The 27,156-nt window shown below is 37.2% G+C and overlaps 2 protein-coding genes and 3 non-coding genes across 7 annotated transcripts; 4 read left to right on the top strand and 1 right to left on the bottom strand.

Annotated features, from left to right (window-relative positions):
- The first annotated feature begins 1,335 nt into the window (after nt 1-1,335).
- Nucleotides 1,336-5,927, top strand: LOC141599403 (methylthioribose kinase-like). The gene is made up of 6 exons (XM_074419396.1): nt 1,336-1,683; nt 3,331-3,640; nt 4,097-4,271; nt 4,377-4,578; nt 4,900-5,114; nt 5,554-5,927. The coding sequence occupies exons 1-6, from the start codon at nt 1,495-1,497 to the stop codon at nt 5,723-5,725; spliced, it is 1,263 nt and encodes a 420-aa protein (XP_074275497.1). The 5' UTR covers nt 1,336-1,494; the 3' UTR covers nt 5,726-5,927.
- A 4,302-nt stretch (nt 5,928-10,229) lies between these two features.
- On the top strand, nt 10,230-10,301 carry TRNAH-GUG (transfer RNA histidin (anticodon GUG)). The gene has a single exon. It is a non-coding gene; the product is annotated as a tRNA-His (tRNA).
- A 64-nt stretch (nt 10,302-10,365) lies between these two features.
- Nucleotides 10,366-10,453, top strand: TRNAY-GUA (transfer RNA tyrosine (anticodon GUA)). The gene is given in 2 exon segments: nt 10,366-10,402; nt 10,418-10,453. It is a non-coding gene; the product is annotated as a tRNA-Tyr (tRNA).
- Nucleotides 10,454-10,532: 79 nt separating this feature from the next.
- Nucleotides 10,533-10,604, top strand: TRNAH-GUG (transfer RNA histidin (anticodon GUG)). Its single transcript has one exon. It is a non-coding gene; the product is annotated as a tRNA-His (tRNA).
- A 517-nt stretch (nt 10,605-11,121) lies between these two features.
- Nucleotides 11,122-26,953, bottom strand: LOC141599402 (DNA repair protein REV1). Of its 3 annotated transcripts, XM_074419393.1 has the most exons (28): nt 26,615-26,953; nt 25,119-25,263; nt 24,748-24,863; nt 24,503-24,579; nt 23,239-23,816; nt 22,494-22,631; nt 22,180-22,312; nt 22,012-22,100; nt 21,852-21,902; nt 21,579-21,782; nt 21,264-21,383; nt 20,962-21,054; nt 20,356-20,415; nt 20,178-20,264; nt 19,615-19,698; nt 19,471-19,543; nt 18,316-18,384; nt 18,056-18,136; nt 17,449-17,673; nt 17,307-17,374; nt 16,134-16,693; nt 15,282-15,342; nt 14,746-14,913; nt 14,523-14,664; nt 13,686-13,782; nt 13,132-13,265; nt 12,055-12,125; nt 11,122-11,556 (listed from the first exon to the last, which is right to left on the bottom strand). In XM_074419393.1, exons 1-23 carry the CDS (start codon nt 26,809-26,811, stop codon nt 14,860-14,862), a joined length of 3,363 nt encoding a protein of 1,120 aa, XP_074275494.1. In that variant the 5' UTR covers nt 26,812-26,953; the 3' UTR covers nt 11,122-11,556; nt 12,055-12,125; nt 13,132-13,265; nt 13,686-13,782; nt 14,523-14,664; nt 14,746-14,859. The 3 variants fall into 3 exon arrangements, with proteins under 3 accessions (XP_074275494.1, XP_074275495.1, XP_074275496.1); XM_074419394.1 differs by lacking the exons at nt 11,122-11,556; nt 12,055-12,125 and having other exon boundaries at nt 12,851-13,265; nt 26,615-26,948; XM_074419395.1 differs by lacking the exons at nt 11,122-11,556; nt 12,055-12,125; nt 13,132-13,265 and adding an exon at nt 13,393-13,604 and having other exon boundaries at nt 26,615-26,948.
- Between the last annotated feature and the right edge of the window lie 203 nt (nt 26,954-27,156).

Below are 27,156 nucleotides of genomic sequence, written 5' to 3'. Positions count from 1 at the left end.
CCTTGCGTTAAACTTATTAATGAAGATCAACTCGTCAACAAACAGTTTGAAGGTTATTGTCAAGCGATGCAAAGATTTAATACGGGAATAGCATTGGACAGTCAGACTAGAGCATACGTATAGAGAAGCAAATCGGGCAGCTGATTTCTTAGCAAACCAAGGAGTCTATTCTAGCACCACACCTACTCATTTGGACAGTCCATCTGACAGCTTAAGATCAATCCTTCGGGAAGATATTTTCGGAGCAGCTATTCCCCGTGTAATAGCTAATAGAAATAATATTTTGAGAAAATTGTTGATTACAGCCTTTTAAAAACCATTTTTTGAAAATTACAGCCTTATATAATGTTTTTTGTAAATTACATCCATAATAACACTTTTCTTCCAAAATTGCACCAAGTTGAGGATTCCGGTGAATTTTTTAAAAATATGACCGATATACCCTTGTGTTGTGTTATACCTTACTTACCCAGATTTTCTACCTCTCTCATATCATTTTATCCTGAAATCTTATATCTTCCTCATCATCGCTAAAAATTTCCCCTAATTTCTACTTGGAACTTGGAAGAACACCATAATTATTTTCTATTTGAACAAAATCCATTCCCCATTCCCCCTACTGAAATCCATTGCCCATTTCCCCTAATTTCTATTACTAAAATTGAATTGAATTTTAGGTTTTATATTTAAAATTACTTTTTGGTCTTATTTTGATTTGTCATAAGCATTTGGTAGGGGTGCCAACCCCAGATCAAAGCATGCATATGAGTGCCAAAGGGGTAGTAGCAGAAAGGGCAATAGATTATTATGGCCGTTTTCTGTAAGTCATCGGATTAAATAAATTAATCATTAGACAGGCGATGGTTTAGGGGTAGCTGTATGAGTTGGTATATTCTTCTTTTTATTGTCTATATTTGAGTATTATTCTTATCATTTGTCTCATTCAATTAAATTGATTAGAATAATGTTGAAGAAATGGGTAAATTGGAAGATTTATTAGGTGAGAATGTGGAAGATATGGAGAATTAAAAGAGATGATAGTCAAATAAAATGTGAAGAACATAAGAGAATATAAAAGATGAAAGTAAGGGCAATTTCGTCATAAAAGATGAACTTAAGTGATTAAAATTCAAATTTGCACCAATTTTCCGCCTGAATATATGTTTTGGATGTAACTTCTGATCAGAAGTAATATTATGGATGTAATTACAAAAAAAATTATATAAGACTGTAATATTCAAAAAGTGATTTTTAAAAGGGCTGTAATCAACCAATTTCTCTAATATTTTATCAAAAAATAGCTACATTTAATCCGTTTTATTTTAGACGGGAAATATAGCATCAAATAAGAATTTGCGTAGTAACACAAGAAAAAGTTGAAAAGCATGATAGACTTTTCCGAGTGTCTACATACATTCAGTCGCTGACAGTCTCACACTCTCACCACACAGCATCCGATTCCTACACTCCCTCTTCCTCTTCATTTCTCTGTTAATGGCGTCCATCGAAAATGGTTTCCAACAGCTGAACGAGAAGTCACTGGTGGATTACATCAAGTCAACTCCGTCACTTTCCTCAGTTCTCGGAGATTCTGACAACCTCGATATCAAAGAAGTCGGCGATGGTAACCTTAACTTCGTCTACATCGTCACTTCCTCGTCTTCCTCTCTCGTCATTAAACAGGTTTCCCCCTTCTCCCTTTTTATCATTCATTAGTCTTTTGTATGTAAAACCGTCTCACACGTGAATATCTGCTCATGGTACTGTTATTGTAAACAGGCGGATCCGGTTGTTATATTTAAGAGATTGATTTTAATGATTAATATTGGCATATGGATATTGTCACTCCCTTCCAATCATTGTTTTACCTTAATCATTTGTTTACCTTTTTATATTGAAGGTATTTGAATCAAAGGTAAATAAATGACCGAGACAAATTGGGTACTGCTTTAGAATTGTTATACGCGAATTCATGTTCAAGCTAATTAACCAAGTTGTAGAGGTTGGCTAGGTTGAGTTCGATTCCCGGCTTTTGATTTGGCTAAACAGATGTCATTATGTTGAAAATTAGCTTGTTTGGGAATTCTGTTCATGTTCAAAATTCATGTATTGATCAAGCCGAGTTCATAAGCGAGCTTTGTGTATTCCTCCTTGCTTTTTATTGGGGTGTAACAAAATTCATTTGTTTTCAATCTTGATAACTAGATCAAACGCCAGCACTAAGCACTAGAAAGTAGAAATGCTTAATTGAATGTGTTAAGTAAGTCAAGACTCTGCTGTTAAAACGAAGTATTTAAATTCGGGGTAAGGGAATCATACGAGAGATCCAAAGTCTACGCGGTTTGATTGAGTTGTTTTTGAAAATAAATGCTCAACTTGTTTTTTAAACATGTTTAAATGAATACTACACTATTTATGTTTAAGTTCATTTAACTAATGAATTGTAAACTTTGTTCCGACATTAACGAGCATAAACAATCCTTAGTTGGGTTCATCAGTTGAGTTTCATTGAAGGTTTGTTTGGATGAACTTTTAGGATGTGTTTGGATTGAGTGATTTGGAGGGAAAAGAAAGGGAGGGAGAGTAGGAGATTTAAAATACCTTGTTTGGATAGCAAATGAGGGTGGAAGGAAATGAAGGGGAGAGATTTGGTGGGATTCAATTTGCCTCCTCCAAGCCTAATCAAAATCTCTCCATAATAGGCAAGATTTGAAGGGAATTGTATCCAAACATCCACACTTCATTCCCCCTTCCCTTCCCTTCTCTCCCTTTCCCTTTCCCTTCCCTTCTTCTCCCTCCCTTCCCTGTCTCTCTACTTTTGCTATCCAACACACCCTTAGGAGGGAGGGAGAGAGGGAATGAAGTTATGGCCCTTAGATCCAAATCTCTCTTCATGTTGGAAAATTTTTAATTCATCTTGTAGTGCGGAAATTAGATCCCTTCATTCCTCCCAACCAAACTTCATAACAAAAAAAATGAAACTCGTCGCTCTCCGTTTCCCTCCCCTTTCGATTATCTTCAAATTCCTCCATCCAAACCCTTTTTGCCTACTTGCTTGTCCAAGTCCCGTTGCACCCACAATCGTGGTTAGGTTAATGGTAAACGGGATACATGTGAGTTGTGACATTCATAGAGACTATTTTATCTATCATTTTTGCATAGAATTGGGGTATCATGAAGAATGATATGCTACGAAGTAACTCACTAGCACTGACTATTTAGCCTCTTTAATGTATGCATATTAATAGGACAAATAGTATGTATCATCTTGCTTACTTGGGAGTAAAATTAGCGTTTTGAGATAAGTAATAAGCGCTTATTTTCTTTTAGGCATTGCCTTACATACGCTGCATAGGGGAGTCATGGCCAATGACGAAGGAGCGTGCATATTTTGAGGCAACAACATTGAAAGAGCACGGACGCCTGTGCCCTGAACATGTTCCAGAAGTCTATCACTTTGATCATCCGATGTCTTTGATTGGCATGCGTTATTTGGCTCCTCCACACATCATTTTAAGGAAGGGTTTGATCGCTGGAGTTGAATATCCTTTGCTAGCTGAACACATGGCAGAATATATATCTAAGACCTTGTTCTACACCTCCCTCCTTTATACTACCACCACTGAACATAAACGGGCAGGTGCACTTCTTTGCTGTTGTTTCTCTTTTGTTTTATGTCTATAAATAGTAGTTATTTTTAACAATGTGGATCTACTGTGTATAAGAGCTAAAGATACACCAACCATGTTGCTAAAGACGCCATTTTTTTTATTTGGATAAAACAAAATGGCTCACTATACTGGTTATGCTTCTTTTTGTTATGAAGTAGCAGTCCTTTGATGCAATTTTCAACGCAATTTTCGTTTTAGGTCATTCAAAATAAAACTTTTTAAATTAGCAGGAAGGTTGTGGAGTAGGACTGCGTACGTCCCCACCCACCTTGTTCCACTATATACTGAGTTAATGTTGCTCTCGTTGTATGTTGAAAGTTACTATGCCATTCAGTGTTTCACGACCTTTGTTTTTATTGCAACTTCTCTCTCGTTACCAACACTTCTCCTTTTGGAATATTTGTTTTTTGTGATTTACAATACAGTTGCTGAATTTTGTGGCAATGTGGAGTTGTGCCGGCTCACCGAGCAAGTCGTGTTCTCTGACCCATATAAAGTATCACAATATAATCGCTGGACTTCTCCTCAGCTTGATCACGATGCGGAGGCTGTCCGTGAGGATAATGATCTAAAGCTTGAAATTGCTCAATTGAAATCCATGTAAGTGTGCTCTCCATTCAATCTATAGCCTTTTTGCTACGGAGAGAAATTGTACTGTTATTTTCATCTAGAAGAGTGTATTGATTGCTGTTTTTCATGTTAAAGGTTCTGCGAAAGAGCCCAAGCCTTGATTCATGGAGATCTTCACACTGGTTCTGTAATGGTTACCCAGGACTCGACCCAAGTGATTGACCCAGAATTTTCTTTCTATGGACCAATGGGATTTGATATAGGAGCCTACTTGGGAAATCTTATATTGGCCTACTTTGCTCAAGATGGGCATGCTACTGAAGGAAATGATAGGAAGGTGTGAAACCCACTATTTCATCAAGTTGACCTGTCTTCCTATTTATTCGATTTTCTTTTTCGGCTTACCTTTTTCGGCGACTCTTGCATTTACATTGTGAATATTCCATGATTTTGCTCATTGCGTGATTTTCATTTTCCTTCACCAACGATCAACTAAGGAGTTCATTTCCCCCTTCATTATTGTTTGACTTTGAATTACTGGAGTGCCCGCTGTGTTTTTTTTGGGCAGATACATGCTAGTTATAGCAACACCTACGCCTTATACCTTATTCGACCACAAATTTATGATTGAGCTTTGTTGATGTGTTGTAATGTACAGGCGTACAAGAAATGGATACTAAAGACAATCGAAGAAACTTGGAATTTTTTCTACAAGAAATTTATTGCACTATGGGATGAAAACAAAGATGGTTCTGGTGAAGCATATCTTCTTCAAATTTATAACAACCCTGATGTTTGGCAACAAGTACAGACAAAGTACATGAGAGATTTGTTCCATGATTCTCTTGGGTTTGGCGCTGCCAAGATGATAAGGTGACATTTCCGTCTGCTTTCTATGGTATTTGCAATGTACATGCTTGTTTTGGTCTCTGCATTGCATAAACTTCGGCGCCTCCACTCACCATCAACGTACCCCCCGTGCCTCAAATAGCATGGGAAGGGGTTAAGGGCACAGAAACTCGAGATACCAAAAAGGTCGTCTTCGGATGACCCATAATAAAGATGGTTCGAAAGGTGAAGAGTCAAAGTAACGTAGTTTGAGAAGAATTTGTTTTCGTCCTTGACACAAGGCAAGGATGTGTACATCCGAACCATTGGTCCCCTCTCACTGCCATTTGCTGGACCTCTTTAGTCTTTAGACACTGACAGTGCCATTAGTGCTTTCTATTAACTAGACATTCAATGGTACACAAATGATCTCTCTTCTATGTGAGATACTCAGTGATTTCTCTTTTATTTTATTTTGGTACAGGAGAATCGTGGGTGTCGCGCATGTTGAGGATTTTGAGTCGATAGTTGATGCTGGCAAACGGGCTGACTGTGAGCGAAAGGCTCTCAACTTGGCGAAAATGCTCCTGAAACAAAGGCGGAAGTTTGTGTCCATAGATGAAGTAATCTCAGCCATTCTACAAGCTGATCCATAGAAACAGTCCTGCACTCAATTACTTATATTGGAAAAAACATGTTAAATAATTTTGATAATGTTGAGGCATGTGGACAAAACGATAATAAGTATCTTATGTTTTTTTTTGGATGTAAGAAAAGTTTTTTTTAGGGTAGTTATATTGACGGGTTTGAAACAAGGTCATGATTATCACCTGGAATTTATTTACAAAGTTAGCAGACATCTATAATTCTACGTATGATGTATCTTACCGATGCATTTAAGATTTCAAAATCGTGGCGTTATTTGTATGAGCAAGGGTTGACATGAGGCATCAAAGTTTCTGAATTTTTTTGGCATCAACTAATATCCTTGCCTTAGTTCAATATCACGGTTCATGTTGATGTATTATGAAGCCTACATGATATTAAGCTTGGACTAAAATCTACCTAGTACCCTCGTGTTTTTTCGAATTCTACATGATATTTATTGTTTTTTCAGAACATCACCCCTACAATCCTACCCCTAAATTTTATGAAACCTCTTGAAATATCCAATATGCACTTGTGGAATATAGAGTTTGTTAGGTTTAACTAACTTAGACTTAGACTAACAACCTTGTATAAATATACATACCCTGTATTCTATTACTTCACTAGATTCATAATATACAAATTACTTTTCTCTCATTCATTCTCTCTCGTCTCTCATCTCTCATCTCTCTTATCATCATCATTTGTATCATTACTATTTGATCACCATGATCTGATGTGATCATAGTTCATAGCACTCACCCGTCTTGACCCCTTCTATTAAATGTTTATTTTATGAAACTTTTTGTTGATCTTCTGATAATAATTTGTTATATCATTAACTTAAATGAAGTGGACTTAAACCTCACTAAGAACTCGTGTAAGAAGCCGTATAAAATTGATGCATGGGCACTGGAGTACCCAGAATGTTTAACTCGGGTTAAGGAGATGTGGCATATTCGGGACATTGGATCACCGGCTTTTCAGGTGGTCAGAAAGCTCTCACGAGTAAGGCAAGCTGTTAAAAGGTGGTCAATGGATAAGCGTGAGGAATGGTCCGGAAAATGGGATGACTTTGATAAAAGATTAGAGGAGGGTATGGAGCTAGCTTTGAGGGGGGGTAGTACTGAGGAATATGATAGAGTCAACGAGGAGGTTCGGAACTTCGCCACTGCTATGGCTACTTACTGGAAACAACGAGCAAAAATCAAATGGATGGTTGACGGAGATACTTGCACAAAATATTTCTTTAATTGGGTTAAGGTCCGAGCAGGGAGGAATTTCATTCTTGGGATAAAAGGAAAAGATGGTGCCTGGTCCTATAAGGAGGAAGAGGTAAGTAACATCTTTCAAGATTATTTTGTCACACTTTACTCCAACAGGCCTCACAACTCAAGTAACAATGTGAATGTCACTACTCCTACTGCCGAGTATGGGTTCGAGGGAGTCTTAAAGCATTTGAAAACCAAGGTTTTAGAGGATGACTTGGATGTGTTGGGAAGACCTTTTACTGCTAAAGAGGTTAGAAGGGCGGTTTTTCAGATGGGGCCTACGAAATCTCCGGGGCCTGATGGGATCCCTGCCATCTTTTACCAAAAATGCTGGTATGTCATTAAGAAAGATTTTACTAAGGCTGTTTTATCAATCCTAAATTCGGGCTTGGTTCTAAGGGAGGTTAACAGAACTTTTATAGCGCTAATCCCTAAATGTGATAGCCCTGAGGAAGTTAAGGACTATAGGCCCATCAGCCTTTGTAATGTTTTTATGCGGATAATAACCAAATGCATTACTAATAGATTATCTAAAATCATGGGATATTTGGTGGGAGATCATCAAAATGCCTTCATTGCAGGAAGGAGTATAAGTGATAACATCCTTCTTGCACATGAGGCCATTCATAAGATTAACTCACATAAACGAGGCGTATCAGGAAGTTTTGCCTTCAAAGCGGATATGAGTAAAGCGTAGGACCGAGTACAATGGGATTTTCTGGAAGCAGTTCTATTTAAGTTTGGATTCCCTGAAAAAATGATTCGTCTTATTATGGCTTGTGTGAGCACTGTGTCATATGAGGTCTTGCTCAATGGTAAACCTTTACAGCAATTCAAACCTGCTTGTGGGCTGAGACAGGGGGACCCCTTATCCCCTATCTGTTTCTGCTTTGTATGGAAGTGTTATCAGCAAACATGGTTCATGCGCAAGAAGTGGGGGTACTGAGAAGGATTCGGATTTGTCAAGGAGTGCGGCCACTAACTCATCTATTTTTTGCCGAGATTCAATTTTCTTCATTCAAGACAGGGGAAATGCAATAAGGTCTCTTAAACGTATTCTTGACAAATATTGTGCGGCTTCGGGGCAGGCACTAAATGAAGAAAAATGTGGTATTCTTTATAGCCCAAGCATGAAGCTCTGTAAAATCCGAACTTGTATAAAAGTTTTCAAACTTAAGAAGCATAAAGGAGTAGGGAAATACCTAGGCATGCCTACGGAATTCCATGGATCCAAGAAGAAAATTTTCAAGGGCTTAATTGAAAATGTCACAAAACGTATCTCCTCGTGGAATGGTGTGTTTCTAACTCCAGCGGGGAGGCTTACTCTTATCAACTCTGTCCTATCAAACATTTCTAATTATTTTCTATCGGTATTCAAAATACCGGTAAGTGTAACAAAAAAAATCAACTCTCTTTTGTCACATTTTTGGTGGGCTGGGTGCAAATCGGGTAAGTCCCTTCATTGGTGTAGTAGGATGTTCACTAGTCTACCAAAGAAGGAAGGAGGACTTGGGATACGTAATATTGAATGCCTTAATAAGGCATTATTGGCCAAGCATGCTTGGAGACTCGTGACCGGAGAAAATTCGATCTTTTGTCAAATTTTCAGAGAAAAGGTTTTTGGCCGTTCTACCTCGATGAATGTTTTGGCACCAAGGGTGAGTTATTGGTTCCGGAGTTTAATTTCCTTAAAGATTTAAGAATAAGAGATCTATGCCTAATTAATGGGGGATGGAACCAGGACTTGATCAATATGCTCTTTGATGATGAAAGCTCGAAAAGAATTCTGGCTATACCTTTGAGAATTAATGATGGGAAGGACGAGATTATTTGGCCTTTCTCCTCAACTGGCTTATACACGGTTAAAAGCGGGTACGGGCTTTTATTTACTGAATTGTTTATGAGGAAAAGTACATCTCTGGACAAATCAAGATTAAATCAAGGGAGGAAAAAGTTTTGTGGTAAACGGCTTTGGCACCTTACAATTCCACAGTCATGGAAAATCCTTATTTGGAAAATCCTTACGAATTCTCTTTTTGTAGGAGGGGAATTTGTTAGGAGAAATCTAACGGGGAACCCTCTATGCCCTTTGTGCCGTAGTACTAGGGAATCGGTTGAAACGGTTGACCATCTTTTCAAAGAATGTAGTATTACAGCAAGGATTTGGGCGGGTTCACAACTTGGGATTAACACTGAACAGACTTGTAATTTGGAAGTTGGTGACTGGATTGTCAACTGGATCCAATACTTGAGAACCTTGAATGATTGGCAAATTCGGATCATTCAATTTAGCGCAACCATTGCATCCATTTGGAATTTGCGTAATAATGTGATTTTTAGAGGTGAGATGTTCAACCCCAAGGGTTTCTTTTCAGCTTATACTCAATTGGTGACCTGTGCTATGAAAGGATTTATTGAAAAAGATGAAGCCACCTCAACGGAGCATGGTACCGGTAATAACAACGACCTACCGGATGTTGAGGGTGAATTAGTGCGGAATGGACATCCTGTGTATGTGACTGGGGGTTTTGGGTCGTGTAGTTTAGTGCGGGTTATGGTTGATGCGAGTTAGGAAAAAACTTGGACGGCTGCTTGGGGATGGGTAGCTTATGATGAAAATGGGAATGTGATTTATAAAGGAGGGGAGAAGGGGCGTGCTGAATCACCATTACAAGCCGAGGCCTTGGGGGCCTTGAAGGCCATACAGTGGGTTCTCGGTAACAACTTTCTTTATGTGGAGCTCTCGTCTGATTGCCTTCAATTTGTGTTTCAATGTGCAGGTTTGGGATCCAAGCACTACCAGACTAAAGGAGTTCTAGAGGATATTTTCTATCTAACGCCAAATTTTCATTGTCTCTGTTTTAGCTATGTATGTAGGAAAAATAATGTTGAGGCTCATCTCCTAGCGAGAAGGGCCATGACTATGGCATAGGAATCTTTTTTGCCAGTTGCCAAAAAAAAAAAAAAAAAAAAAAAAATCGTTTACTCAATCGTAAACATATTTTCTTTACAAACTTTAATTATATGAAAACTCGAATATAGCAGGTTGGGTGTTTTAAGAATTATCTACTAAATTTAAAAAGCGAAGGACACCATGCAAAATTCGAAAAAAATACAAGGTAATATGTAAAAAAAAACCCAAAAGCAAAGATAGTAATCTACTACAACTTTGACGGAATTCAAGTAACTCTTATGAAGTATAAATTTATAGATACAAAACGTTGTAAAAACAATCACCAAAGTGGCTGTAGTTTAGTGGTTAGAATTCCACGTTGTGGCCGTGGAGACCTGGGCTCGAATCCCAGCAGCCACACTTTTTAACTTCTTGTAGTTTATTGGATTGAATATTATATTTTTATGGGGCAGGAGAAGCAAGTCCGACCTTAGCTCAGTTGGCAGAGCGGAAGACTGTAGTGGGTGATCACAGACATCTTTAGGTCGCTGGTTCGAATCCGGCAGGTCGGATTTTTTGTATTTCTTTTTTGTCATCCACGCGTTCTCTATTCTTTGATATTTCTCAGCTTTCAATTAGTTAATCAACAAAGTGGCTGTAGTTTAGTGGTAAGAATTCCACGTTGTGGCCGTGGAGACCTGGGCTCGAATCCCAGCAGCCACAATTTTTTTCCCTTTTAATTTGTTTTTAATTATTATACGAAATTGACATTATCTGGGTTCCTTGACTTTCAACAAAGAGGAGTTGTCGGCATGTAAAGTGAATACACACTTTCTTTGTTTCTTTTGCAGCTTAAATGATGAATAAACGAACTTTATATACCAAATGTTCCTTATCACACAATAATTGTTCATTAGAAAGTGTAATTTTGGATGAGGATTGAACTTAAATGATTTGGCTGGAGGAATTATCATTTCCCGTTTTTAGGTAAACTGTTTATTGCATTCACAATGGACGTAAATATTTACTTAAGTCGCCTTTGGAATCGTCAACGTCGCATGCAAGGCGTGATACAACAAGAAGTCTTGCTTTCTACCATCAATTATCATTTCCAAGCTCGTGTTTGCTGATTCCAGTATTATTGTAATAAATTTCTTTGCCTCTTGTTGAATGATATTTAACTTCATTTGCAAGAAACAAAAGTACACGCCATAAATCGAAATCCCTGAGATCATGGGAGTGGATGATAATGTGTTTTTTTTATATTTCAGATAACGTAACTATTATTAGTACAATACAAATCAACATTAAGATAAAAAAATAAATCCCCAAAGGATAAAAAATTGAAGTCTAAATGCTTGTCTATGGATCATCCGCCCATATCTATAGTTCTATACAGTTAGTGCTATCTACATGTGTGATTCAAACCTACCTTGAAACTAAACGTTCCCGGAAAATCAGAACAAAATAATAAAAAAAACTCAAAAATTCATCTATGCTTTTCAATCCCATAAACAAATCTCTGCCATATTACTCCAGCAGTCCAGCAGTACTTCGCAAGGCCATCAGTGGCCGCCTCCTCGATGGCTGGGACCGGAATGCGCTCTACTGAGAACAAGATTCAGAAATGAGGAATTTCGAGAATTTTGTTCATCTCTCAAAGGTCTCAACCCCTCTACATGCATGGAGTTGTATAAGCCAAAAAAGAATATGATGAGAAGAATCATATTAAAGTGTAAAATAACGGAAGCGTAACTCATTTTATTCGGTTTTGAAAAAAATATTAAGACTGATGAAAGTGAAATTTGGTTTGGTTTGCTTTGATATTGTGTTAATTTGTTGTGTCAAGAAAGATGGGAGGATTGGACATTTATATAGAGTAGTAGGTACGTAGTATAATAGTAAGACTTTTTTTACGAGATATGGCTAAATCTAATAAATGTTGACTTTGTTTAAGTTGGTGGAATTGGAAATTTTGTGGGAAATGAATGCTTGAGGAAGGAGTAAACGGTTGTTATTTTTAATTCAAAGGTTTGAATAGATAGATAATAGTTTGACACGTAAATAAAGGAAATCAAATGACATGGGGTTTGAACTTTGAAGCTGGAAAAACGACGAACCACGCTTGGGAATAAGTCAAATGTCGGAAATTAAAGGTATGGGATTTGGTTACCTGATTATGCGGCAATTGTTTTATTATTGCAAATGGAGCTTTCAAGTATTTACGTACCCAAGTACAAGTACCTACAACCAAAACAATTTTTAGTTGTCTTCTCTTCGAGTGGTAGATATACTTCGGATGGAGGTTCGTTAATACGAATAGTTGTGTAGGAGTGTTACTTTTCATTCACATCTTAACTAAAATATCAGCGATCGTTCTACTGGTGGAGCCATGATTTATTATTAGAACACTCAATTAGTAATGTAAACTAACATTGAAAAAGACCAAAAAAATTCCCAAGAGATGTGGAGTATTTAATTTTTACATTACTTAAAGAGGCCATAATTCCTACGAGTCACCCATTTGCTCCGTCCACGGATTACATTGTTTTTTGGTGTTAATCAAACAGTTTAGTCCGGATTCGGGTCAAGTAGGATCACTAGGGCGGTAAATCTCTCCCTCAAAAGTTCTAAAATTGTTGTGCATTTCCAGTGCTCGAATACGAGACATCTGATTAAGCTAGACCAACCCCTTACGGCCTTACCAGTTGATCACATTTTATCACAATACATAAAAACAGCGCAAATTCTTATTTCAGACAGGAAATTCGTCTGAAATAAGACGGACCAAATGTAGCCATTGCACGATAAAATGTTACTTCTACTATTTTCTGATAAAATGTTCCATCTTTTTTAGGGTAAAAAATGACAACTTTAGTTATAACATTTTATCATTAAATGGTTACATTCTATAAAAAAAATGGTGACACTTGATCCGTCTTATTTCAGACTGTCTGAAGCAAGACTTATTGTAAAAACAATAGTACCAAAGATTCTATTAATTCACTTTATTAATATGAAACGGAATACATTGACTTCTTAAAAAATATACTGTGAAATACTGGTATGAAAGAATAAATATTGACAGCTAGGTCATGATGACTTCATCATATCTCTACAAAATAAACAGATAATTGAGCAACCAACTACACGGGTCTACTGTCTATGGTGGTCAAGTAAACAAACCACCTACACGTTTGAATGGCATAGAGATTGCACTTTGCAGTCATACTTGAATATTTAAAAATACATGAGACTGAGTCAGAACGCGGACTTCCAGCTGCTACCGAGCTACAGCTAGTTTACATCATATTCCATAGCCCGTACTATCATAGCCTTGTTTGTACGGATGACCGTCCATAACATTCCGTTTCCTATTCAAGGCTGTCATATTGTATAGATAATGAAAAGGATACTTTAGTACCATAAGACTGAAATTCCATTTAGACGCTAATAAAGTGATGAAAATTATTTCCCTTGTCAACTTTAAGCCTAGTTCCGAAAATAGTAAAAAACGCTATGTCGTTATCTTAGTGCCTAAAAAGGTTTGTGATTATAACTGAGAGGAATCAAATGTACACAACACTATTCTTGAAAACATAGAGAATTAGAGATCAAGCCATCCAAAAGAAAACAAAATCAGAAAATCTATGATGTCTAAGTTGGCAAACTGTATCCAGCACACCATATGCCATGGCAAAACTTTCGGTGTAGCACACCATCCTAAGACGTTCAGGATACAATATGAGTCAACAAAGCGAAGATGTGTTTTCAACTGAAACTCCAGTTCAAATCAAGCTTTACCTCTTTAATGGTGTACAACAGATTGTCCTATCATCTGATGATTCTAAAGATCCTCGTAACATCAGAGAAATGTGTGAAATACGGCTACATCTGCCACCTGCAACATTCGACTATTGAAGTCAAGAATGAAATCAAAATTCCCTAATACAGGATACCAGGACAGGATTGCAGTTTTCTCCAATTTGGACTAGACGCTCCAAAAGCATCAAAATTGTGTTCGTCGTGTCTAATTTTCCAATGTCAGCTCAAGGTTTGCAACAGTAATATAATTTTTTGGATACTGAAGGAGTCATAATTATTATTTGAAAATGGCATATTCATAACGAGGCCATGAGTACAACATTTAAACTTTAAAGACTAAAATAACCAAGCGAACATCTGCACACAGTAAAGTTGATTTAGGGAGGACATAAATCCAATGGGGAATTACTCTCTTCCACGGGGTTGTTAAGGGACTTAAGGTGATGTTTTCTTGTGTTGTTGCCTTTTCAACTACGATATGGATTTCTAATGAATAATCTCCACGGCAAAAGAAGATCATCACGTGGAATTAGGCTTGCCTAATTTAACAAATACGGAGTATAATGCAATGACACACTTCACTCCCTTTGAGCTTTGGCCCTGTTCTTTTAGACTCCAAACTATCTGAACAAAACTTGATTTAACTTAACCTAACTTACAGGGCCTGACGTGATCTCAAAGGAACGAAATTGAGGACTTGAAGAGCAAAAATACTAATAGTGCACCAACCGAAGTGAAGTCCAAAAGACCATGGCTTTTGTGAGGAGGTAGGGTCAGTCCATAAAAAAATTTCTCAACAGGATGCATTAACAATACCTCTCATTCATCTGACATTCTCGACTCTACATTGTCGGAAAGATGGCAGTTTTCACAAGTGCTGCGCATCAAACGCTTATCCGTCATCCCGGCAAAAGGGCATTAGGCTCACAGTATTTCCCATTCAGAAGTCTGAGACAAACTGTTGTCATGACAATTCCAGATTTAATTTCGAAATTTACTTTAGTCTTTTGTTCAACGTGTACGTGTAAAATCAAGATACCTTTGATATAAATGATGGAAACATTGATGTCAAGCAAAATCAGCCACTCTGCAAAGTCTGATACAATGAAAATCGCTTTTACTCTGCCAACTGTTAGAATGTTATGAGTGCCCATTACTGCCCAGAAGGTAGATGCATGTTTCCTCCATAGATTTCACTAACACAGCCCTGGCAAATTATAACGCAAGAAAAAAGTTAACAGCTGGAGCTTCATATGGAAGTAGATGTAAGGTGTTAGGTAAGTGCACTAATGCAGAATTAAGAATGTAGGTAGAATAAGAAAAGGTCAGTAAATGCTACCGAAAGACAATTCAAATAACATGTAGCAGATAGCATGTTCGCTACACTTCAGGAATCCCAGTAAAACGCAAAAGAGAAAGGTCAATGTGAAAGACAAATAGAAGATTCAAATAATATAATTCCTTTATTGCCAGCTAGAAATTGAAACATGGACAGGCTCATATGACAGCATATTAACAAGAAAAAGGCGTATGACAAACTGAATAGATGTGAAATGTAAAAAGTAAAAGGCAAACCTGAAGACCAGGCAAGACAGTATCATATACATCCAAGAAAGCCTTGAATTTCTTCGCCAGCCTACAAAAGCCACCCCGTGTCATAACGAGAAACAGGGGGATAACTGTACTTTGAAACAACACGACAATAGAAAACCAACAAATGACCACATATGACACGACACAGAATCAGGACCAATCCTGAACCTTGGTAGAATCTTAAACTTGTAGGATCTTACGATCCAATTTATTTAAAAAAATTTAGTCATAGAATCATAAGTTCATAACACAATCATACGATCCCGCGACTCAACAATCCAATTCTACCGTTCTAATGTAATTTTTTGCCTTTTTTGGTTGCAGTATATAATTTACGTGTAAATTTATAGAAAACGGGATTTTAATAAACAATTTTCCTTATTTAAACGCTTTTAGTGATGATTTTAAACATAAGTTTTTAGTAACATGTTTTAACAAGAAAGGTATGTTTTTTGTAGAATCCTACAATCCGATTCTAACCAATCAATTGATTCAAAGTACAATCCTGATCCTAATAACATTGCTTTCATCCTTGGTTACATAAATTACTGAACTCTTACATACATGTCATGTATTGTGTCTCCATCCATCTTACTTTGAAGTAAGTTAGTAGCAAAATGATACGGCTGCTCAAAGAAAGATTCATTATTTATATTAAGTACTTAAGTCAACAGTTGAATTATAAACTCGATCATGAGCGACCAGACCTAGGTGTATGCTTAACCTCCCATGGCTGAAACAAGACAAAAAAGCTACGAAACATGTCTCAAACAAGCTAGAATCATATATCAATTGAATTTATCTTTATCACAAAGCCAGTAGCAATGCGCATACCTTTTCAAAAGACGAAAACAAACATAGATTTCTTCAATGTCTATCTCTAGCTTTAGCTGGATATACTGCCTCAAAAGCTCGCATAGACTACTTGAAGCTTCATCGCTAAGATCTTCTGTTACTTCACCAAACAACAGCAATCCAGAGAGACAACGTTGTAAAGTAGAAGACAACAGCTCCGATTCTGACTTGAGATACATCTCTGCCAGGATGTTCAACATCAAGCAGTTGCTTGTTTTGAACTCGAGAACCCAATACGGAGGATTTCCTACCCAGAAGTTCTGAGATTTAGCTAACTCTGTTGAAGCCAGTTTTAATTCCACTATTGGCGCAGTGATGTTGTGTTCGGTAGAACAATTCGACATTCGATGTGCAGGAAGCGCCCCAACTATATCTGCCCTCAAATCCTCAGGTAACTGTTGAAGTATAGTTATATCCACTTGACTTAAAGACGAAGGCATTACATCCACATTAACCGAGTCAAGCACAGGATTCAAGATAAATGTTTCTGCACCAGAAGCAGACACAGCTTCTGTTTCCTTACTGTTGCTACACCCAGCCTAAACACCATAACAAGAACTAAGCGTCAGATACGATTCTCAATGATTACCTTGCACTACAAATAGAAGAAGTTGTGACATCAAACCTTCAGTATTATGCTTTGAAAAAAAAACTATCTAGGCATTTCAATAAAGAATCAATTCCGTATCATAGAAACACCAAATCTCCACAAACATGGACTCGGTAAAGTACGCACCACAGCCATTTTCAACACTTACTCTATGCACATTCTACTGTTCTCCCAAACTAATCTAGTCTTTGTAAGGGTCAAAAACACTTAACTTCATATATGCCTATGAGTGTACTTTTCAGTTTTCATTAGTCCCCATATGGTACTATCGTACTAAAACCACAATTTTTATGTCCTTCAAACCTTGTGTGACACCAAAGATACCATCTTTTAAGATTTCCTCCATATAAAAACAAATTCCCATAATCTGCATACCAACGTTCCCAACAGTTTACATACTTCGTACAAGTTTAGAATGCCACAAGGCATTTCTGAGGCCGGCAGTTGTAATTTTCAGCCAGAATGGGAACTTCACACCAGTAACAGATAAACACAAACATACAATTGAAAAATGATGGAAAGAAAAAAAAAAAGACTTCTACCCCATTTTTCTCTTGAATATTGATTTGTACAGTATTAGAGGCTTCCAACTGTCCATCAAAACTCTTGCCTACATGAATAATTGATATTAGATACTGATAAAAAAAATTAGGTATTCTAAAAAAGCAAAATCAGCATGATTACCTCCCACTCCATTCACCAAAATAGCACTGGCAGGTTGATTGCCTAATGTTCCTTTTCTTTTAAAGATCAGATCATTCAACTTTCCCCCATACATGCCATTTAGTTCAGAGAACAAATCTGAAGGTAGGTTCTCAATAACATCCAAGTCAAGATCATCCACAGATGGTAGACTCCCAGCAGCGTTTAACCTAGGCGAAGGTTGATCAAGCTCAGGGTGGACCTCACCTGCAAAGGAACAAGATAAATTTAATATTATTTGATCTGCAAAGAAACAACAAACTTCATTTTATTAATGCAAGCACAGATGGTTGATTTCCAGAACTGCAAACTCACAACGATAACTTCCATTTTTTAACACTCAAGCAAGTAAACTCAAGGCAGATAAAAGATGGTGCAACACAACATGCACTTGCTTAAGAGCGCAAAACCAACACATTCCATCAATATGTTGCAACTTGTGCAATGTTGTCAATGAACCATGGTTTTCACCTGTAGCATTATTGGGAGTAGAAACACATGGAGCTGGACTCCAACATCGCCTAGACGCCTACAAATCCAAAAGATAAGCTAACAGCTGTGAACCTAAGTAAAGGTGTTGGCAACATACCGGCATTAGGTGAGTTAGACTTTTCCATATGGCTCGTTGTGCCTGATGCAAGCCATGATCTTAGAGTGCTTCGCTCAAGCCCTTCAAAATGATATAAACAATAAGCCACAGCACATACAATTAAAAGTCGCAAAATAAACGAATACATCCATGCCACAAGCAAGCACAGGCAGCCTAAAAACAAGATATCTATCTAATGGAAACGTATTATCTACCGCGTATGATAAAAAGCTCAAATAGCCTCAGAGTCTCAGACGAACCTTGTTTAACAATATCAGCACTCTCCAGCTTGGTCACTTGTAATCCAACCCCACGAATATCTTTAACATCTAGTAAGACAGAAGCATGTCCATTACCCTCTAGTATTTCGCACAGCTCCAATTTATAAGTGAAATAAAGTAATAAACATGAAAGGGAAAGAGACAGCAGAAGAATGAAAGACTGAGAAGAATCGAAGGGAAAAGAGAAGGGAAACAAAGCGAAGGTAAATTTTTATGCGCGTTTGTTTTCAGAACTTCTTTATTCCCTTTTCCCATAGTCCATCATGCATTACCCAAAACCCATCTTCTTTATTCACCAGCAGCTCCATGGGATTTGAAGAAACCCTTTTTCTAGAGTTCAACATTATCAAATATCGTCAGATACTCCAAAACAAACCTAGCACAGCATACACAATCCCACAATCACTCCTGCTTCTCCAAGTCTCTGATGCCAACATCCCATCTGCAGTAACTATTGTAGCTGTTGCCTATTTCACCTTACCTCCTTTCAAATTCAGTTAACCACTAGCATAAGGAGCAGGGTAACATGATCAGTTCTAATTGTAGCTCATATACTTACAAGTATTACGAACCACTACATATAGAATCTGTCTCATAAGAGTCATGCCACTAATTTCATGCGCAACCCTGAGCAGCAACTTAAAAAGAATGGAATTTAATATTTTGATCAGCAATGTTCCAGTTAATAGACCAAGTCTCTGGGTGGAGATGAATTGTAAATGAATTTAACTAAAGAGTTAGAGACTAAAGTTAAATTGACGCAGACTAAAACTGCCAAAAAATAGTCAAATTGTTTCATATCTTTCTTTTCTTATTTTCTAAATTAATTTCCAATCTCCTCTATTAATTTGACTTCAGCTGATCTTAAATCTCTAATAATCCAATATTACACGGTTTAATTTCAAAATTTTTAGTCTTAAAGAGTTCCAATCTTTCTTTGATTTATCCTTCCTCTGCTCCATTTGATTCTATATGTTTTTCAAAATTCCCCTCACATAGTTTGGAGCATATACACAAATGAAACAGAGGAAGTATGAATTTTGAAAAATGAAGGCAACTTTAACAATTAAGGCAATGTTCTTATGTTCAAACTTCTCATGAAATGCCAGCTACATAACTGACAGACATACTAACCTATATGGAATGTGCCAAAGAGCTGCATTGTTATCCTTTGAAGCACATCCACATCATCAGTAGCAGCAGGTACCTATAATTCAAATATTAAGTCCTAGTGCCCACAAACTTTATAATGGAATGTCCAGATTAATAAGCACATACCGTGACGGAATGACTCAGATTTTCACAATCACCACATCCCATGTATTTTGCTGGCTCCTCTGCATCCTTTCTTCTCTTTTTAATCTGCTCATTTTGGAGACACAAACATGACAGTCTAAAACGTAAGTGAAAAAAAAAAAAATAACACTAGTCTATTATTTCAAGATCAACAAGGGACCAGTCCGACAAATAAGAATATAGAAACTTAGTAAACAAAATAAAAGGCAACAATGTAAAAGCTATATGCATTATGTACAGCAACAAAAATAGTAACACAGTGCTTCAAGGGATCCTACAAATCTACAATAATTACAGGGGTGAGGGGTGTCAGTTGTACGCACCCTAACCCCCGTGTTCTAGAGAGAGTCTCTGCATGCCCCAAAATGAAAATTGTGTCAAGGGAATTGCATCGAATGACTGCTATTCCACAGTAAAAAGAAGAGCATCCATTTTTTCTTTATACCATCATAATCTATAACCAAAGAACATCGGAAATGAGAAACGTAAAAGATATGTAGAATAAACATTACAAATTATCTTTTACTGAAAAGGATAATAATTACCTTTAGAGTAAATGTTCTCCCATGTACACCACATCCCTGCAGACGCAGTGCTACCTCTTTACACAGGCTTAACAGAAAGTGCTCACTCTACAAAGCACATATAGAAACTTTTTTGAAACATATGCCAGATGAAAAGAAACACAAGTGAAAAAAGACTCATGATACACCAAGTACTAACATTTTTTTTATCCTTGAAACGGACACCCCAGTTTACCTCAGCACCAACAGACTTGCTTTCCTGCAGAGCAAACATGTCTTCAAATCAAAATTATCAAATTCTTCACGATGGAATTTCATAATTATTTTTCAAAAATAGAGGTCCTTTAAGGAGGCAAATATAGGTTCTTGAAGGAGGCTAATATAGGTCCTTGGAAGAGGCAAATACAAGGCCATGTTAGAAGAATCTGCCAAGCCTTCTCACAAAGCTAAGATTATCCAATCAATGCGTCTCGCTTCAGACGGGCCTTTTTGGTCTGAAATAATAAGACGAGATTTTGTAACCATTTTACAGTTAAATGTGACAACTATTGAAAAACCAGTTACCATAAGCTATAACACTGCCTATACCATTGTGGTTACATTTAACTATAAAATGGTCACATATGCCCGTCTGAAAAATAAGACGAAAAGTGTCCGTCTGAAACAAATTTGTGTTATCCAATAGCTTCTGCCAGCTTTCATTTCTTCCTCATTTTTTCTATTCCTTTTATTTCTCCAATAAACAGAATGAATGCTAGAAACATACTCCGAATAAATCAGAATAGAATAAAGGTTCTGTAGAAACCTGGATTACATCTACTAGCCTATTATCTACACCTCTGCAGTAATTCCATAACATTTCCCCAGTTTTAATCCCAAACTCCTTCCGTAAGGAATCCTGCCATTACAAAAATTATGATGTCAATACAAGATTAAATCATTTCTCCATAAGTCACTTGATACCGTGTCCCTTTCTTAAGTTAGCCTTAAAGTAGTAAAAAAAACTAGAGTAGTGGGTATACAACATCGTAACATATTAGATAAGTATACAGCAGCAAACACAGAGTAACATGACAATAATCAAAAACTGTTTGCTAATTACTTGACCTTCGAATACATCTGCAGTTGGCCACACGTCTGAACTCCTTTCTTTTTCAGCTTTTCCTCCAAGACACGACCAATGCCTGGAAGTGCCTTGATAGGTAGCGGCAACAAATACTCATCCACCTGACAGATCATCATATCAATAAGTAATGACCAAGCATGAGAAAATATCAAAATACCAAAACTTAGGTTTCAGCTAATGTTTGTTAGCCCCAAAAAATTGAATTTAATTTCTGGAAATAGTTTCACCATAAAAAAGTAATTTTTCTTGAAGAAAAAAATGAATTGAAAAAACACAGATTTAGCTCCCAAAAATACCTTTTCAGGAGGAATATAATATTGACCATCAGGTTTGGCAGCTCTGGTGGCAAGACGAGCCATAAGCATATTGCCAGCTATCCCCACACTTGCAGTGCAGCCTGTAGTCTCAAAGATCTCTTTTCTTATCACTGACGCTAAAATCTCAGGGTCTTTCACCTCTGAATCAGTTATATCTAAAAATGCTTCATCACAGCTGACTGCCTGAATGCAAAGTTCATTACCAAACCTAAAAAGAAAACATGTGATTATGTGAAAAGCTTAAATACACACCTGAACTTTGTTGCAGTGTTGGTGCAAGATGTTGTAAAATTGGTCAGCCACCTGCCACAAAAGTGAGGCTTCAAAATCTATAAACACTGTGAACACTGATCAACAAAATTCCTTCTCTGGGAGAAGGGGAGGGAGGGTTGAAAGCGGAACGATTGTAAACCTCTTCATAAGCTTTGAAATTGTAAGGGATGATAAGAAGATGGGGACAACGGGCCTTGGCGTCTCTGACAAACATTCCAGCTTTCACCCCTATCCAAGAAAGAACATTTGCGTAACATTATCCAACACCATGAATAAAGCTAAAATGACAACTTGCATAGGATATTACCATAATCTCTAGCAGGGTAATTTGCAGAAGAAATTTCAGCAGTTCCTCTGGAACTGTCTGAATGGCAAACAGCTACAGGCTTGTCCATCAAATCCTTGCGGTTCCTAATAACAACGGCCACAAAAAAGCAATCCTGCAGCAGAGGAGAATGGATGCAGTAAGCTACAACATAAAAACCTGACATATCGAGTCGGAGATCTTACTATTCTGTTGGGCAATAGGATTAGTATAAAGCAAGAACACAATATATTGCGTCCGTAGCAGGTTGGACGATAGGTGAAACAAAAGAAGTTAACAAAAAGATCAACCAGTACCATGTCCACATGGATTATACAAGCTTGAGCAGAATCACTTCTAACATCAGGGACTGCTTTCATGTTTTTGTTAGGCTGGCTAGAAAAACGCTTGCGGTACCGATTCCTCCACGTTCCTATGAAGTGCAACCTCGAGTTCTGATCATTAAAAGTCAGAAGATAAGGACATTCCAAAAGGTTGAAGTATGTCAATATAATTAACATGTGATTAACAGAATGGAACTTGATGTCTGGAAGAAAGTAGCAACTACCAAACATGGTATAAGCATGCAGGCATGCATCGAAATAACTTCTAGATATCATATCCATTTTAATCAGAAACATGACCAGCTTCGTCAAAGTAGAAACATACTTCGTCAAACATGACCAGCTTTGTCAAGCAGGTTCACAAAAGTACACTCGATAAAAAAATGCACATCAGAAACTTCTTTCTAACATGCCATAGTTTTTAGAAATATGTGTGTATTTCAAGTTTTCACCACCTTAACAGAAACACGTGATGGAAAAGCATACAAAAGCTTGTTGTATCATGTCAGAAGCTTAGATAATTCATGGACTTTCCAATATTCGGAACAACATAATCTCATATCAACACAGGCACGTATGTTATCTGGCTAAAGTTGCCTGCAACTACAAGCCTGTATAAAGAATTCTCCAAACTACGGCCCATCCAGACCCAAGTATGAACACATAAGGGCAGAAAAAAGAAAGACAGATGGACAAGGTGACAAACAATGATCTGCACCTTAAAATAGTTCTCAACAAAATTCGGGTCCTCTATGGTTGAATGGCGATGATGGGAAGGCCCTCCCACTAGAGAACCCGATGATTCTTCGGTGGCCTTTTCTTCAGAGACAATATTGCCAGAAGAAGTTAAATGTCCAAAGGCACCAATACTACATCCATCAGTGCCAGTGACTGCCATATCATTTTCTAAATGGGAATATTCATCACCTTCTGAAGTTGTTTCCAAACTAAACGCTGTATCAATCTGCCTCCTTCCAGCATTCTCCAGCTCTGTCTTCGCGTGTCTCGTGCATTCAGACACCTCATCGACATTGAAAGTGGTAAAATCATTTAGAATGCCGTCCTTTATCTCTGGCTCACCTTGTCTTGCACTTTCGAAAAGTTCACCATCATTGCAACTGTTGCTATCATTTAGAAGACCATTGGATTCAGAAGCCCCAGCTTTAGCTTTCAACAGGCCAGAAGACTCAGAAGAAACATCTCGACTGATAGACTTGCCTTTTGAAGCAAAGAAAGCGGACAATTTAGGTTGGCCACGTGCTTGACTGGCCAGCTGTTCAAGTTGGTAAGGGATCCCTAGTCAAAAGAAACTACAGGTAAAAATTCACAAGACTAAATATTGATAGAGCTATCGGAGCTTTAATCCCAAACTGATTTGGGGTTGCTTGACATGATTCTTCCTTGGACACCGGACCGGTTGCATACATAAAATTAAATGACAGAAAGAGAATAGGCAAAAGAGGGAAGTGAAACATTGAAACTGTTCTTCCCATTTGACTTTTTTTGGTCAAAGTGATCAAACTTAATATCTAGATTCGTCATCAAACAATCTGTCACAAAATATATTTTTCAACAAAAAAAAAAATTATAAATACATGTCGGAAAATGCGGTCAAAATAGTGTCTTGGAGACCTTGTAAAGTCAAATGAGAACAACAAATGTGGATAGACTCATGAAGGGAGTAATTATCAATGATAACAGAAAAAGTAAAGCATGCGGTAAGGCATACGATATTATCATAATTCATAAAAGATTTTACTATCGGCAAAATAATACACATATATCAAGAGGTATGAGAAAGATTTTTGAACCTCCCTTTCCTTTGTAGTCCCAAAACTGATTGAGTGTAATCATATTAAACCATCTTACATAGACCTTTGATTACATTGATTGAAAAATCTGCCTAAAATTAATCACAGATTTATGACACCTGTTTTAAAAATAAATAGTTAAGTGCACAAGAGCAAAAATACAAAGCTTACAGCTCAATAATTTACTGGCTGCCACACAATCCAAAATCCAAGTGGGTTTCACAACAGGCAAACCACCGCTGAAAGACCTACATAGTACACATGGTCACTCATATCATTGACACTAACTCACTTCCAGTAGTTATAACAGTGACAAAAAAATGCTCTAGTAATAAGTTAACACACAAGCTGATTATGTGAGTTACAATCAAATTAAGAACAAAATCTTACAAAAAAGAAGAGAAAAATAGAATAACCTAAGGTTCTTGATTTTAGTATCAGGAAGGTTACTGCAAATGATGTGCGTGACACGGTGCCTTGAAAAGTAGTTCTCAAAACGTCCACCATGCCTTAACATGTATCCACGTAGCTCCTACAAGATTTCACTGTCAACCGACGGGTAGAAGAACGTTGGATAATTAATTATTAACTAACGAGTAAACAGTCCCCTGACATGCTACATGTAGACGAGAAAAGGCTGCTTTAGCAGCAAGCGCACAAGGAAAACCATCAAAATAATAATAGAATAACCAGCAATAATACACTAATTCCCCCCCCCCCCCATAATACAAAACATATCAAGAATGAACGAAGAATAAAGAAAGTTGGAATGAAAAGTTCAAGAAACCTGGCTTGAGGGAATGGTGAATCCATCAACGAATATAGCAATGCCCTGAAATATCTGCTTCTTGGGATCAGAACCATTATGAGAAGAGTCAGAAGCTACGGCATCAAATTGATCATGAAGCTTCTTGTTCTTAACAGCCATGTAGCTGCACACGTAAAAAACTATCCTCGTTAATACAACAGTACAATACAATTTCCAAAGCTCCTAAAATCAATCATCCAAGGAAAAATGAACATATATACAAATTTATCACGGATATTTGAACGCTGTTGATTAGCCTATTAGAAAAACTTACATAATGATTAATGCATATCTTTTACATGATTATAATAATCAGGATACCACTTGCTTGTGGCTAGTTAGTTTCGCATTGAAAAATATTATTCCTTCCGTGAGAACTCACAAAATGTAGCTTACAGTGAACAGTGTGTGGAGGGTTTAAATATTAAGATATCACAGTGACGCCACAGTGACACAGTGGTGGTTAGTTATGACTTAAGAGATGAAGTAGTCTCACACGAAAATCTCAACGATCCCTCCCACTATTACCTTAATGACCTCAATCAACGAAACGGACTATGCATGTACAATAATATAATATGAAATGCAATCAAGTCACTTACGCAGACTAGCCACAAATTTTGCACACTAATCGTGGCCTAAGCATTGCAATTAGCAAACAAGAAAACGATCAGTGTGTGAAATTTGTGCCTAGTGTGCGTAAGCGCAAGTGACATAATTGCATTTCACATTATACAGCTCACCAAAGCATTTATAACCTTAAACAAACTAACATCTCACAATTTATACATCTACATACCATTCAAATTTTTATTTCGCAATATCAATATCACTGAGATTGCTAATTCAAGTCACGAAATTACACACTCAATCAACACTCATTCCCAAGTAACCTAACAACATCATGCAATGTGCAGCAAGATACATTTCGTAAGGAATTTAACACATATTAACCAAATTTCTCATGCTAATTACAATTACAACATTGATTAATGACGATATTGAACAAAAACTAACACAAAACGCCATGAAATGAAAGAATTAAGCACAATAGTAACCGAATTCATCACCCTAATCATAATCACAACACCGATAGTAGTAAAATCAATTGAACACAAAAATGGCCGATAAAATAAACACGAAAACCTTCCAAAATACACGCACCAGGCTGTGTAACGAATTCCGCACATAATAACCAAATTTCTCATGCTAATCACTATTACAACATTGTTTAATTGGGATATTCAACAAAACACACTGATAACTGAAAGAATTAAGCACATAAATAACCGAATTCATCATCCTAATCACAAATACAACATTGATTTATTGCGACACTGAACCAAAATCAATGATAAATGAAAGAATTAAGCAAATTAGTAACCGAATTCATCATCCTAATCACAATCACGACTTTAATCAATATCAAAATTGAACAAAAGAATCACAAAACAACGGAAAATGGAAACACAAACCTGCCGAAATCGGAGAAAGGTGCGGAGCGAAAGGAAGAACGAGAAGAAGAAAGAGAATTGGATCCCCATGCGGCACCTAGGGTTTTCTGATTGCTGTTTGATTTCTTCTTCTTGTTGTTGTTCGTGTTATTCGATGAATATGAATTAAGGCTTCTCTTCGAGTTTGAGTTCGCCGAGCGAGTTGAATTTTGACTCATTTTTGCGAGTTTTGACTCGGAGAGGGATGAAGATGATGAGATGACGGTGAAGCTTGTGATGGAAGCTTGGTACGTTAGTCTGATTCAAAGCGGCAAATATGAATTCTTCTCCTATTTTTGCCTCTTTTTGTTGCTACGGAGTACGGACTACATTTTTAGCGCCTTATTTAAGTCTTAATTAAATGAGTTCGTTTTTGAAATAATGCTCAAAAATAAAAGAATTGTCGTTTTGGGTCGGTTATGAAAACATTTATCAAAATGGTGTCCACGTAGGCTCGGTTTTGACGAGCCTGTATGGGGCTTAAACACGTCATACGTATTGGCGTGTTTAGTTCAAAGAACACG

This window comes from Silene latifolia, chromosome 9, assembly GCF_048544455.1.
Source record: "Silene latifolia isolate original U9 population chromosome 9, ASM4854445v1, whole genome shotgun sequence".
NCBI lineage: Eukaryota > Viridiplantae > Streptophyta > Magnoliopsida > Caryophyllales > Caryophyllaceae > Silene > Silene latifolia.
This window is presented reverse-complemented; position numbering and strand designations above follow the sequence as displayed.